The sequence below is a fragment of the Dipodomys merriami genome, unplaced genomic scaffold, assembly GCF_024711535.1.
Source record: "Dipodomys merriami isolate MVZ:Mamm:240054 unplaced genomic scaffold, mDipMer1.0.p SCAF_48, whole genome shotgun sequence".
Classification (NCBI taxonomy): Eukaryota; Metazoa; Chordata; class Mammalia; order Rodentia; family Heteromyidae; genus Dipodomys; species Dipodomys merriami.
In genome coordinates this window covers 2,729,947-2,743,171 of record NW_027206046.1, presented here as the reverse complement: position 1 = coordinate 2,743,171, position 13,225 = coordinate 2,729,947, and the positions used below count along the sequence as shown (strand labels likewise).

At 44.7% G+C, this 13,225-nt stretch overlaps 1 protein-coding gene across 1 annotated transcript in view; it reads left to right on the top strand.

Moving 5' to 3' along the window:
• Hacd3 (3-hydroxyacyl-CoA dehydratase 3) overlaps positions 1-13,153 on the top strand; it is a 32,019-nt gene extending 18,866 nt beyond the window's left edge. Inside the window, exons 6-11 of the mRNA XM_069995157.1 lie at positions 1,200-1,310; positions 3,208-3,335; positions 5,980-6,092; positions 9,135-9,241; positions 9,749-9,880; positions 11,632-13,153. Of these exons, the coding sequence (XP_069851258.1) occupies positions 1,200-1,310; positions 3,208-3,335; positions 5,980-6,092; positions 9,135-9,241; positions 9,749-9,880; positions 11,632-11,708 (668 nt within the window). The 3' untranslated portion in view covers positions 11,709-13,153. The remainder of the gene's footprint in view (positions 1-1,199; positions 1,311-3,207; positions 3,336-5,979; positions 6,093-9,134; positions 9,242-9,748; positions 9,881-11,631) is intronic.
• Positions 13,154-13,225: the final 72 nt, after the last annotated feature.

Below are 13,225 nucleotides of genomic sequence, written 5' to 3'. Positions count from 1 at the left end.
TTAGATGAGAATCTTCAGCTGTTTATTACACTCATGCTATGTGCAAAGCATGGGCCCGATGAATCCATCATGGGCTCCCTGTAGGTGGATTAGAAGAACAATGTAGTGGCAAGTGTGTGCAGGTCTGTGAAGAGCTATCTCTGAACAGCCCAAAGAAGTAAGTCTCTTCATTCATTCCAGGTTGCCTTTTGTTCAAGTTTTGTGGCACTTACCTGGCATGCCATATAAGGAAGAGGAAAGAGAGAGAGAGAGAGAGAGAGAGAGAGAGAGAGAGAGAGAGAGAGAGAGAGAGAGTGTGTGTGTGTGTGTGTGTGTGTGTGTGTGTGTGTGTGTGTGTGTGTGTGTGTGTGTGTGTGTGTGTGTGTGTGTGTGTGTGTGTGTGTTGGCACTGGTACTAGTTTTCTCACTCAAGGGTGGCTCTCTGCTTGAGCCACAGCTCCACTTCTGGCTTTTTGCTGGTTAATTGGAGATTAGAGTCTCATGGACTTTCTGCCTTGGCTGGCTTCCACCTGTGATCCTCAGATCTCAGTTTTGTAAGTAGGATTACAAGCAAGAGCCCTTGAGGCCCAGCCTCAGCCCTGTTCTGGAGGACAGTCCTTTCCTTTCCCTCCTCAGACTCGGTCATGATTCTAAGCTCCTTCCTTCTCCCTTAACTCTGTAGTCAGCTGAACCTTCACAAGCTGTAAATGTCCTTTTCCTTTGGTTTTGTCCTCATCCTGCCTATGTGGCATGACCCAGATCAGATACCAGTCTAGCCACACACACCTGCTGGGGCCCGCTGCCATCTCCCACCTTGAACATTTCAAGACTTTTCTGGATGCTCTCCAGCATGCATCGTGGCTTTGCAGTTGAAGGAGTTTGAGAGCAGTGTCCTGGGTCATGGGTTCACTTTTGTACCCCAGCCGTGTTCCTCATAGGGCCTGGCACACTTGGTGTTTAGCTGGTGATTGCTAAGGGAATAGGTGAGCAAATGTCAGGGTGACTTGTGTTTTGTTTCCTGTTTTTGCTTCTTGGAGCTAGTGACTTGCATGACCTTCACATTTCTGTTCTATGAGGCGTGTCAGAGGTCACAGTTTTGTGGCGGGCAATGTCTTTCTCCTGGGCTTTTGCGGGGTCTGTGAGGGCTGGAAGTCCAGTCACAGACAGCTCCTCTCTGTGACCATTGCGGTTACAGTTCACTGCCTTGCTTTGCTTTTCAGCTCTCACAAGCTTGAAGAAAGGATACCTGTTCATGTACAACCTTGTGCAGTTCTTGGGGTTCTCCTGGATCTTTGTCAACTTGACAGTGCGGTTCTTTATCTTGGGAAAAGGTAAGTATACTATCATCAGAGCTACGTTTCCCTTTCTCAGTAGTTTGGCCCACTGCCCACCCATAACAGCACTGTGCACCGGGGTTTGCATAGCACCTTCCTGCCTCTCAGAGTGCTTTCACAGTGCTCAGCTCCCTTCGCCTTGCAAAACAGGCTGGCTGGATATTCGTCCATGTAACAAGCAGGGAAACAGGCCTAGAGATTTCACTCTGCAAATAGCTTCTTAACCTATCAGTCCGTAGGCTGGGAACGGTGGCTCATGCATGTAATCCTAGCTACTCTTGGGGGCAGAGATTTGTTCAAATGTCTTACCAATGAAGGATTAGTTTGATTTTTTTAAATTCTTCTTTATTTTGTAAAATATATGGTATATGGTAAGAACTATAAATATTTGGAAAATGTAAACTCTAAAAAGAAGACAACTGGCGCTGGAGATGTGGCTCAAGTAGTAGAGAGCCTGGCTAACAAGTACAAGGCACCAAGTTCAAACCGCCTCCTCCCCCCAAAAAATATGACCGGAAAAAAGACCAGGAAAAAGATTGGGTACAGGTCTATCTGGGTAAAAATGAATTAAAGCCACCCAATCTCAACAATAAAAGCTGGGTGGTAGTAACACATGTCTATCATCCCAGCTATGAGAGAGGTATAAGTAGGAGGATTGTAGTTCAGGTCATCTTGGGCAAAAACATGATATCCTATGTCAAAAAACAACTAAAGCAAAAAGGGCCAGGGTCTTGACTCAAGTCTTTTAGCATCCAACTAGCAAGTAGAAGGCTCTGAATTCAAACTGCAGTACCACCAAGGAAAGGTAGAAAAGTCCTGTTGACTGTTTTATTCTCCTTTCTAAAAGTTTCCACCTGCAGTTTATAAGAGGTGAGTCATAATTAGCTTTACAGTCATCTGAACAAACTTTTTGTTGTTTTCTCGTGGTGCTGGAGATTGAACTCAGGGCCTTGTACATGCTAGGGAAGCACCATGGAGCTACCTCCGCCAGCCCTTAGAATATTGAAGCATTTGAACACAAATTGCATAATTGCATACGAAATAATTATGTAACTACAAGAGAAAGACTAGGAAAATTATATGGAAATAGGACTAAGGGAGCAGAGATCAAACCTTGTACCCCTACTCTGATTTTTCCTGTTTTCCAAACTTCCATAAATGAGTAAATTACTTTTATTATTTTTGTGCTGGTACTAAGGCTTGAATTCAGGGCCTGGGCACTATACCTTATCTTTTGATGGTTAATTGGGCATAAGAATCTCACAAACATTCCTGTCCAGACTGGCTTCTAACCTCAGTCCTCAGATCTCGGCCTCCTGAGTAGCTAGAGTTCATAGGTATGAGCCACTGGTGCTAGGCTAGAGAAAGGTTTTTATAGTCCTAAAAGGTACTCACATGCTAACTGGATACGGTGTTGTTTTTTTGTCTGTTTTGGTTTTTGCCAGTCCTAGGCTTTGAACTCTGGGTCTGGGTGCTGTCACTAAGCTCCTTTTGCGCAAGGTTATCACTCTAAAACTTGAGTTACAGCACCACTTGCAGCTTTTTCTGTGATTAATTAGAGACAAGAGTCTCATAGACTTTCCTGCTCAGGCTGGTTTCGAACCATAATCCTCAGATCTCAGTCTCCTGAGTAGCTAGGATTACAGATGTGAGGCACCAGCACCTAGCTTGAATATGGGTTTAATCTATGGTACCATGAAACAGTACACTCTGGAAAGATAATTGGCCTAATGCATCCAGTTGTCAAAATATAATTTGTGCTTTAATCTTGTCACTCCACTTTTAAGAATTTGTCCTTAGGAAGTTAATAATATGTATAATTACGCTATAAGAACTAGAATACTGGTTGAACTTCACTGATTGGGTTACCCATAAAGTGCATCTGTGCCTACAGAGTCCTTTTATGACACTTTCCACTCGGTGGCCGACATGATGTATTTCTGCCAGATGTTGGCGCTTGTGGAAACGATCAATGCAGCAATCGGAGTCACTAGCTCGCCAGTATTGCCTTCTCTCCTCCAGGTACTGAGTGGTTGAGTTTGAGGGTAGGAATGAATGATTTTAGTATGTATCTTGTAGATGTGTCATCATATGCTACATTTCAGTTACTAGGAGTGTCTATATACATGGAAATAGACATGTTTTATGTGAAAAAGGAAAATTTTAGATGTCAAGGATACTGTCCAAAGTAGATCTTTACAACTGGGTCCTGGTGGCTTATGCCTATATTTCCCACTATTCAATAGGCTGCAACTCTTACCTTCAATTAACTATCAGTTAGCTAGAAGTGGAGGTGTGCTCAAATGGTAGAACAGGCTTGGGCATAAAAGATAAGGAAGAATGCCCAGGCCCAAAGTTTAAGCCTTGGCATTGGAACAATAACAAGAAGTCCAAAGTAGACCTTTACCTTTACAAGCCTATTAAATTACTATAAGGTGGGAAGTTTTTTTTTTAATGTCAAAGGCCATTTGGATGTTTATAACATCATTCAAAGGCCATACAAAAGCATTAATACAGGTAGATGGCTAAGAGGACCAGACTAGAAGCATATGAGAAATAGAGATGTCTGTCCTGTCATGTACCAAATGATTTTTCGGCCTTACAGGGCCCGAGAACCACATGTTACAACTTTGTAAATGTTACAAACTTTTTCTTTTTTTTGGCAGTCATGGGGCCTGAATTCAGGACCTGGACTCTGTCCCTGAGCTCTTTTGCTCAAAGCTAGTGCTCTACCACTTGAGCCACAGCACCACTTCTGTTTTTCTGGTGGTTAACTTTGTAGATAAAGAGTCTCACAGACTTTCCTGGCTGGGCTGACTTTGAACCATGATCCTCAGATCTCAGCATTCTGAGTAGCTAGGATTACAGGTATGAGCCACTAGCACCCAGCAGATTACAAATTTTATAACATTACCAGTATTGCCTTTTCTCCTCCAGGGATTATAAAATTATAAAAAGAGATTCTCACAAAATTATAAACAGGACTTTAAAGCACTCAGGGACAGAAAAACATACCCTTAGTCTCTGGGTAGATGAAGGAGCTCTTGTCCCTGTAGTGACTTTCCTCTACTAATGCAGCTCTTTGGTTTCCTTTGCTACTGGCTGCCAGTAATATGGCACCTAGATCCTTGCCCTGGTTCATGGAGTGTTCCATCACACTCCATTAGGTTCCAGCTAGGCAGCTGCAGAGGCCGCCCGTGATGGGTGGTCATCTCCTCTATGTCCCGTGTCCCTAGCTCATGCTGGTAATGTTATAAAATTTGTAATTTGCTGGGTGCTGGTGGCTCAGACCTGTAATCCTAGCTACTCAGAACGCTGAGATCTGAGGATCATGGTTCAAAGTCAGCCCAGCCAGGAAAGTCTGTGTCAGCTGATGCTGATGCTGACCGTGGCTATGAACAGGAAAGAAGACACTAAGACAGTATAAAAAGGTTTGAAAAAAGAGGCAGACAGAACTTCTATTAATGAAAAATGCAATAACCTAATTTTAAAATTTGTTGATAGCTTTGGAAGTGTATTAGACACATCTGAAGTGAAAATTAGTGGATTATTTAAACACAGGAGAGAGCACAAAAAGTATTGACATAATTTCCTTGAATTGTAAGACTCAGTAGTACGTTCTCTTTTTTTTTTTTGGGTCGGTTGTGGGGCCTGAACTCTGGGCCTGGGCCCTGTCCCTCAGTTCTTCAGCTCAAGGCTAGTGCTCTACCACTTGAACCACAGCGCCCACTTCCGGCTTTTTCTGCTTATGTGGTGCTGAGGAATCAAACCCAGGGCCTCATGCGTGCAAGGCAAGCACTCTACTACTGAGCCACCTTCCCAGACCCCATTCTCATTTATAGAGTACATGTAATTCCAATTAAAATACAAACAGTTTTGGAATGATACATTTCTGAAATTTTGTGAAAAAAACAAAAGACTTCAGGTGGTAGTCTATTCAAAATAGCTAAAAGTAGAATACCACCAATATGCCGATAGAGAATGGAGAAGAATGTGGCATAGGCACTGGGGCTTGGGATCCTGTGCTGGTCACAGAAATGCAGATAGTGCACGGCTGTACTTGGGGAGGCATTTAGACTAATGCAGACAGAGACAGCAACCATCCAAGTATGCTGTGAAGATACAGGATGGTGGACCAGTTCTTTTTTTGGGGGGGAGGGGGGTCCGGTTGTGGGGCCTGAACTCTGGGCCTGGGCGCTGTCCCTCAGCTCTTCAGCTCAAGGCCAGTGCTCTACCACTTTTGAGCCACAGCGCCACTTCCGGCTTTTTTCTTTTTGCTTATGTGGTGCTGAGGAATTGAACCCAGGGCCTCATGCATGCAAGGCAAGTGCTCTACCACTGAGCCACCTTCCCAGCCCCTGTGGACCAGTTCTTTAACTTGGCTGTGGAAACAAGTCACAAATGTTCACTGGTAGTATTCTATAAATTTTGTGTGTGTGTGTGTGTGTGTGTGTGTGTGTGTGTGTTATGCATTTATGATGCACTAGGGCACACCAAAGTACCAGACTGGCATGGGTAAAAACCCATCCTTGTAGATGGAAAGGAACAGTCTTGTTGAATCCATGTTTTCTACTTCCGCTCACCTAGTGGGACTGCATAAAGTGTTTATATGGTACCTGTACGTATTTTTAACTTGTTCTTTTTCTTATTTGGGTCTTTTTAATAGCTTCTTGGAAGAAATTTTATTTTGTTTATTGTCTTTGGCACCATGGAAGAAATGCAAAACAAAGCTGTGGTTTTCTTCGTGTTTTATTTTTGGAGCATGATTGAAATTTTCAGGTGAGTACAAATGCCGGTATATTTGAATGCCTCTTGCTTTCTGAGCATTTCTCTTCGTGAGGGACTTCCTGTCTTGGCCAAAGTCTCATTAAGTTTGGGTTATGGATGTGGAGAATTCTTTAAAAAAATTAGCATACATTAGTTTATGAAGGTTGGGAGTGTTCATTGTGATGTTTCTGCACATGTAAACTGTATCCTCATCAATCATCTGTTCTATAACTCACCCCATCCTGCCCCCTTTTTAAAAGTTTCTGCAGTTTTCATTGTTTTATTCTCATAAATGCACATAAGCTACTTTGACAGCGTCATCTTCATTCATTCTTTGTTAGCCCTCCTCCCTCCTGCTGTTACACACTACCCCTATCCGAGCCTGTCTTAGTTTGTACTTTCCTGTCTCTCTCTCTTTTCTTTTCCCCAGTCCTGGGCTTGAACTCAAGGCCTGGGCACTGTCCCTCAGCTCTTCAGCTCAAGGCTAGCACTCTACCACTTGAATCACAGCGCCACTTCTGCCTTTTTTTCTTTTTGCTTATGTGGTGCTGAGGAATGGAACCCAGGGCCTCATGCATGCAAGGCAAGCGCTCTACCACTGAGCCACCTTCCCAGCCCCTCCCTGAGCTTCTTTTTACTCAGGCTAGCCCTCTACCACTTGAGCCACAGTACCACTTCCAGCTTTTTTTGTGTGTGTATATGGTACTGAGGAATGGAACCCAGGGCTTCATGCATGCTAGGTGAGCACTCTGTCACTAAGCCACAGTCCCAGCACATCTTCTTTTTGTTTAGGTTCTGGTACCATGGCTTGAACTCAGGGCCTCACACTCACAGCTGGCACTCTACCTCTTATATGCACGTTACATGTGTGCACGTGTGTGCATGTTTGTGTGTGTGTGTGTTGATTGCACCAAAGTATTTCATGTTTCAGACATGGACATATTATATTTGTTCTGAATAACCTACTCTCTGTTGTTTTCTCTTCCTCAACTCCTATTGACCAGCAGCTTTTGTTGAGATTCTTACATCATTGAGAATGTGGAGAATTCTAGCCATATTAGTGTGCTTTGCAAAGTCGAGGCAGATCTTTTAAAGCAATGCTTGGAACTTGTGTACTAGGGAGCAGAAGAGAAGCAGGGAAATGAAAGACCCAAGTCAGGCATAGCATGAACATGCTTGTAATCCACCATTCAGGAGGATGAGGCAGGAGGATCGGTGAGTTCAAGGCCAGCCTGGGCTACACAGTGAGCTGGCCTGGACCACATTAGGAGAACCTAGCTCAAAAACAGAAAAGAAGCTGGGTGCTGGTGGCTCACACTTATAATCCTAGCTACTCAGGAGGCTGAGATCTGAGGATTGTGGTTCAAAGCCAGCCCAGGCAGGAAAGTCTGTGAGACTCTTATCTCCAGTTAAGTACCAGAAAACTGGAAGTAGCTCAAGTGGTAGAGTGCTTGCCTTGAGCTGAAGAGCTCAGGGACAGCACCCAGGCCCAGAGTTCAAGCCCCACTACTGACCACCCCCCACCCCTCCCCCCCCCCCCGCAAAAAAAAAAAAAAAGGAAAAAGGAAAGTCCATTCTTACTATGACTGTACGATCTTGTTGTGTCCAAAAGACCCAAGGCCCACCCACAAAGAAAGTACTTGATAGGGCTGAAGAAATACAACATTGAAGGAAGAGTCCATGTTGTATGGAATTGGTCAAAGTAGCTTACTAGATAGTAGATAAATTCTTCTAGGGTCAGGTGTCATGTTCCTGTCTGTAATCTTAGCTATTTAGGAGGCTGAGATTGGGAGGACTGTGGTTTGGGGCCAAACCTCAACTCTTCTTGTGTGTGTGTGCCATTCAGAGCAAAAGCATCATGCTCTCCTTAGATGATTTCCTCACAGCTGGTGTTCTACCACGTAAGCCATGCCTCCTATCCAGTTCCTCTGCTGCTTAGAGAAGAGTACGTAGACTTAGAGAAGATTTACACAACAAAAACCAGACCCACTAGGAGTGTTTGCCACAGCCACAAGGAGTATCACACACTTTTCTGTTTTTGTTGGCTTTAAACTGGGATCCTCTAGGTTTTGGCTTCCTAACTAATTAGAATCACAGGCGTGAGCCAGGTGTCCAGCTTGAACCTCAACTTTCTGCAAGCAAAGAGTTGGCAAGATCCCATTTCAACCAGTATGCTGGGCATGGTGGGAAACATTTGTGATCCCAGCCACAACAGAGGATGTAGGATCAATGTCTTGAAATCAGCCCAGGCAGAAATGCTAAATTCTACCTGTAAAAACAAAGCCAAAATGGCTGGGGATGTAACTCAAATGCTAGAGCACCTGCCTAACAGACAAGAAGCCCTGAGTTCAAACTGCCCCTCTCCCCCACCTCCCCCATTCTCCTAAAAAAAGGTTTGCTACACATGCTGATAAGAATTCCTGATATGCCGGGCACTGGTGGCTCATGCCTGTAATCCTAGCTACTCAGGAGGCTGAGATCTGAGGATCGCGGTTCAAAGCCAGCCCGGGCAGGAGAGACCATGAGACTCCTATCTCCAATAAACCACCAGAAAACCGGAGTGGCGCTGTAGCTCAAGTGGTAGAGCGCTCGCCTTGAGCTGAAGAGCTGAGGGACAGCGCCCAGGCCGAGTTCAAGCCCCATGACCGACCAAAAAAAAAAAAAAGAATTCCCTGAGACCTCAACTTTGTCAGTAAAGGAGAGTAGCCTGATGGGAGTGGGTAGGTAGCCAGGATTCAAATTCTGTTCTAAAGAAGCATGTGTGCACACACATGTGTGCCAGTATTGGGACTTGAACTCGAGGCCTAAGCACTGTCCCTTAGCTTTTTCACTCAAAGCTGGCACTCACCATTTGAGCCATAACTCCACTTCTGACTTTTTGCTGGTTTACTGGAGTCTCATGGACTTTCCCGCCGTGCTGGCTTCAAACTGCAGTCCTCAGATCTGAGTCTGTTGAGTAGCTAGGATTATAGGCATGAGCCACACACATCCATGGTACTGTAGGGTTGCATTTGAACCCTGATGGTTTCACACTGGCATCCCTGTTCCTGTCAGGTACCCCTTCTACATGCTCACTTGCATCGACATGGACTGGAAGGTACTCACCTGGCTTCGCTACACCGTGTGGATTCCCATCTACCCTCTGGGATGTTTGGCAGAAGGTATTTTTAGAAACAAGATCTCATAGCAAGGCTCCAAGGCTGCCCAATGGCTAAGAGAACAGTGGTTTCAGCTCTGCCAGCCTGAGCCTGATGACTAGGGTATTAGTCTGATAACTAGGGTATTGGACTTCTCAGGATTTCTTCCTTGCACCCTCTTTCCCTCATGTCTCTGGCTCTTGCAGAAACAGCTGGTATAAGGTTTGGCAGCTGGGGGGTCATGTATGGTATGCTCTTAGGAGTTCTTAGGAGTAGCGTGTTAGTTTTATTCTGATCCACACCCAGTGAATTCTGGTATGATTCCTCTCCCAGTGCCATGCCTGTCCTTGCTCCTCTCAGTGGACAGCCTGGGTACCTCAGGACCTGGGGAGGAAAGCAGTGGCCCAAGCTTTGCGTTGAAGGGGCGGAGGAAGGAAGAGCCTCCAGCCCTCCTGCTGAGGGCTGGACAGGCAGCTGGGGCTGGGCAGGCCTGTGTCCCACACGGCTGATGAGCTCTCTCTCTGTCTGCAGCTGTCTCCGTGATCCAGTCCATTCCTGTGTTTAATGAGTCAGGAAGATTCAGTTTCACATTGCCATATCCTGTGAAAATCAAAGTCCGATTTTCCTTTTTCCTTCAGGTTTATCTTATAATGTTATTTTTAGGTAAGTATTTTCTCGGTGACATAGATGTTTTTTCCTATTGAATGGTTTAGAGTTTTAAGTATCCTTACTAGCTAGCTTTTTCTGGAAGAGTACATAGCCTTAGAGAAGATTTACACAGCAAAAACTAGACCTACCAGGAGTGTCTACCACAGCGTCAGACAGCATTAGAAATGCTTTGACAACAGAGTAGGAGCCAGCCTGGGCTTCAGAAATGCACTACAGCAGCCTATATATATTAGTTATTGCTGGGTTCATAACAAATTATCACAAGGCTTAATTAAGTAGCAAAAAATTGCAAACCTTTATTGCATTCCATGGTTCTAGCTCCAGGTCTCTCCTGGGACTCCAGTCAGGCTGGCAAGTGGGGGAGGTGTGCTCAGCTCACTCTGCTTGCTGTGGTCCCATTCCTCGGTAGCCCCCGAGCAGGTGATCAGAAACAGAATGTAATCTCAGAAGGGACCCAGTGCTCCAGCCCAGTGCTGGAGGAAAATGTACAGGAAATACCCGGCATGTGGAGGCTGGGAAGTCCCAGAGGGTGAAGCCAAAAAGCTGGCGTCCTGGTCACTTTGTACTGGAGAGATCTACTCCCTCAGGGGATGAGCAAGGTTCACTTTCCTGGTTTCCTACTTCAGCACAGGGTGTATTCATTCCAGAAGGATTTCTCACCAAAAATGTGAATCTGTTTTTGGATGTGGTATAGAAACACTTCTTGAGCTTGTGAAGTGCACCGTTTGGGAATTGTTTATCTCGTAGCTCACTGTGCAGTCCAGTATTCCTGTCAGCACGAAGCAGCACAGGGCATGTGGGAAGGTGAAGGAAATGTTGGGAAGACACTTTGGATGGAAATGGGGATAGAAATTGGGATAGAACTATGTCAGCACACAGTCGCCTGGTAGCTTTGTATTATATTAGTGCACACTGTTAATTTGTAATATTCAGTATAGTTCACTCTTCAAAATGAAGTAAATCTTAATTTCAAAACCAATTAGTACTTAATAGGTTAGAGCACTTTTTTTTTTTTTTGGTTGTGGGGCTTGAGCTCTGGGCTTGGGCGCTGCTCCTATGCTTTTCAGCTCAAGGCGAGTGCTGTACTGCTTGAGCTACAGCACCACTTCCAGTTTTCTAGTGATTAACTGGAGTTAAGAGTCTCACAGCCTTTCCTGCCTGGGCTGGCTTTGAATGGTGATCCTCAGATCTCAGCCTCCTGAGTAGCTAGGATTACAGGCATGAGCCACTTTTTTTTTTTTTTTTAACATCTATTCATTTTTTTCACAGTTAAGTTCATAAAATAAAAATTGAGGTAAGGCTAAGCTACAACCTACTCAGTGATCACATGATACAAATCGTGTCTGACACTGAAATCCAGTTTCCTGTCACTGAATTGTGTCTTATACCTTTTAGATTGTTGCTTAATACATGCTCTTGAGTAGCCGTGTAGTAAGTTATTCCCTCACTCCTGAGTTAATACACAAGGGGGAAAAAGTGTTGAACTGTGCTTGCTGACACAGGTAGGGTGAAGTGTGTTCTGTCTGCACTGAGTTGAACTGCCTAGATGAGTAGATTAGGTGATATGGTATAGTAAAAATGCCTTAAAGATCTTACCTTTGTTTTAAAATTCTACAGACTTTTAAATGGAGAGTATTAATGGAATTGTGTTGTCTCGAGGGCAGGTACTGCGGCCCACTCTTGTGCTTCCACTTATACAGGATGGACAAGGTTTGCAATTCTGACCACCTGTTTTCTCTTCTCAGGGTTGTACATAAATTTCCGTCACCTTTATAAACAGCGCAGGAGGCGCTATGGACAAAAAAAGAAGAAGATCCACTGAGGAGACTCAGATAGACAGCTTCTTGCCAGTTTGAGCCTCATCTGTGATTCTTACTGTTTTATCTGGTACTGATGTAAGTTTTTTTTTAAAGTTCAAACACATTTTCAGTGAGTCCATCTTTCTTCTTTCCCCGTAACATTCCTGAATTTACTGTATTGTTAGTGTAGGACTTGCATGACACAGATCCTCATCTCTGACAACAGGTTCACTCTTGTGTATTTAATGGCAACGAAGCCTCCACCCTGGCTGCCTCTTGTCAGTGTGTTATGTACATGCCAGGGACGGCTCCAAGGCCCTCGCCCTCCAAGGCTTTGCGCATCCTTGCAGTTAGGATTTGCGCTAGTCAGCTCTTGCTTTTTGTGAAAAAAGTCTATTACTCCACAGAAGGCCGTTGGAAATAACTGGGGCAGGACTGTATCTGAGGGGTTCCTTTAGTGGTGGAGTGTTATGGACGTTTCTGGGGAACACTGAACATCTGACATCTATTGGCCTAACCACAGTCTGTCACTGCAGTGCTTACTTGTGTGGGCAGGGACAAGGCCAAGCAAGTTAAGAGAAGCCAACCAGAACTGTGATCACTTCCTTCCTAGCTAAAGCTGAACTCCTTTCAACACTAAACAAAGAGGGGCCATAACATAGAAGCTCTCGTGAGATTATGAGCGTCCCTAGGCTACACTGGCAGGAATCAGTTGCTGGCAGTGCAGCCTGGCAGACGGGAAAGGTCAGAGGCTAGACGTGCTCATGCTGCCAGGCGGCTTCTCTCAGGCTCAGTCCCTACGTGAGTACTTTTTTGTCTGAGAAGTGGCACACACAATGCATTTTCTGAACCTCAAAACACTAGCTTTTTTTTTTTTTTTTAAACCTGTCTGCAGTAGGACACAGAGCAGGAACTTTGGGAACAACCAGCTGATCCTTACCAAGGATTTCTGGCAGGAAACCCTCCAAAAGACACCTGAGAAAATCTAGACATTATAGTAAAAAAACCAAATAAATCAGATTCCTCCAATACATTCCATGTAGACCAAATAGAAGTGTTAGAAGTAACACTTGTCTGAGGAGTTAGGGCCTGGTAGCTCTCTCCTGCCATCCCCATTGTTCTTGGGGGAAGGAGACTTGAACTGTCCTGTTCCACTGAGCCTAACCCGGAAGCCTGCTGTGACCTAAACCATTGATTAGTGATGGGCATACACTGGCTGGTACTTGACAAGTCCATGGCACCTGGCAGGGAAGGGTGCTTGGCACGTCTGAACTCCTGTCAGCACCTGTTCGTTTTGATTCCTGCTGTCCTTCAGCTCTGTGATCGGGCTTATCAGCTTTGCAATGGATTTTGCTGAGTCCTTGTGACAAAATCCTGTATTCTTTGCGAGTGTTAAGATCCTTCCCCTTTATTGCTGTCTGAAAAAGTGAAAGATTGTGTATTTCTATTAAAACATTTACAATCAAAATTCTGACTGCTTGTGCTTGGAGATGATTATGGGTTATATTTTTGAAAAGGCTAAAGTCCTTTGTTCAGGCAG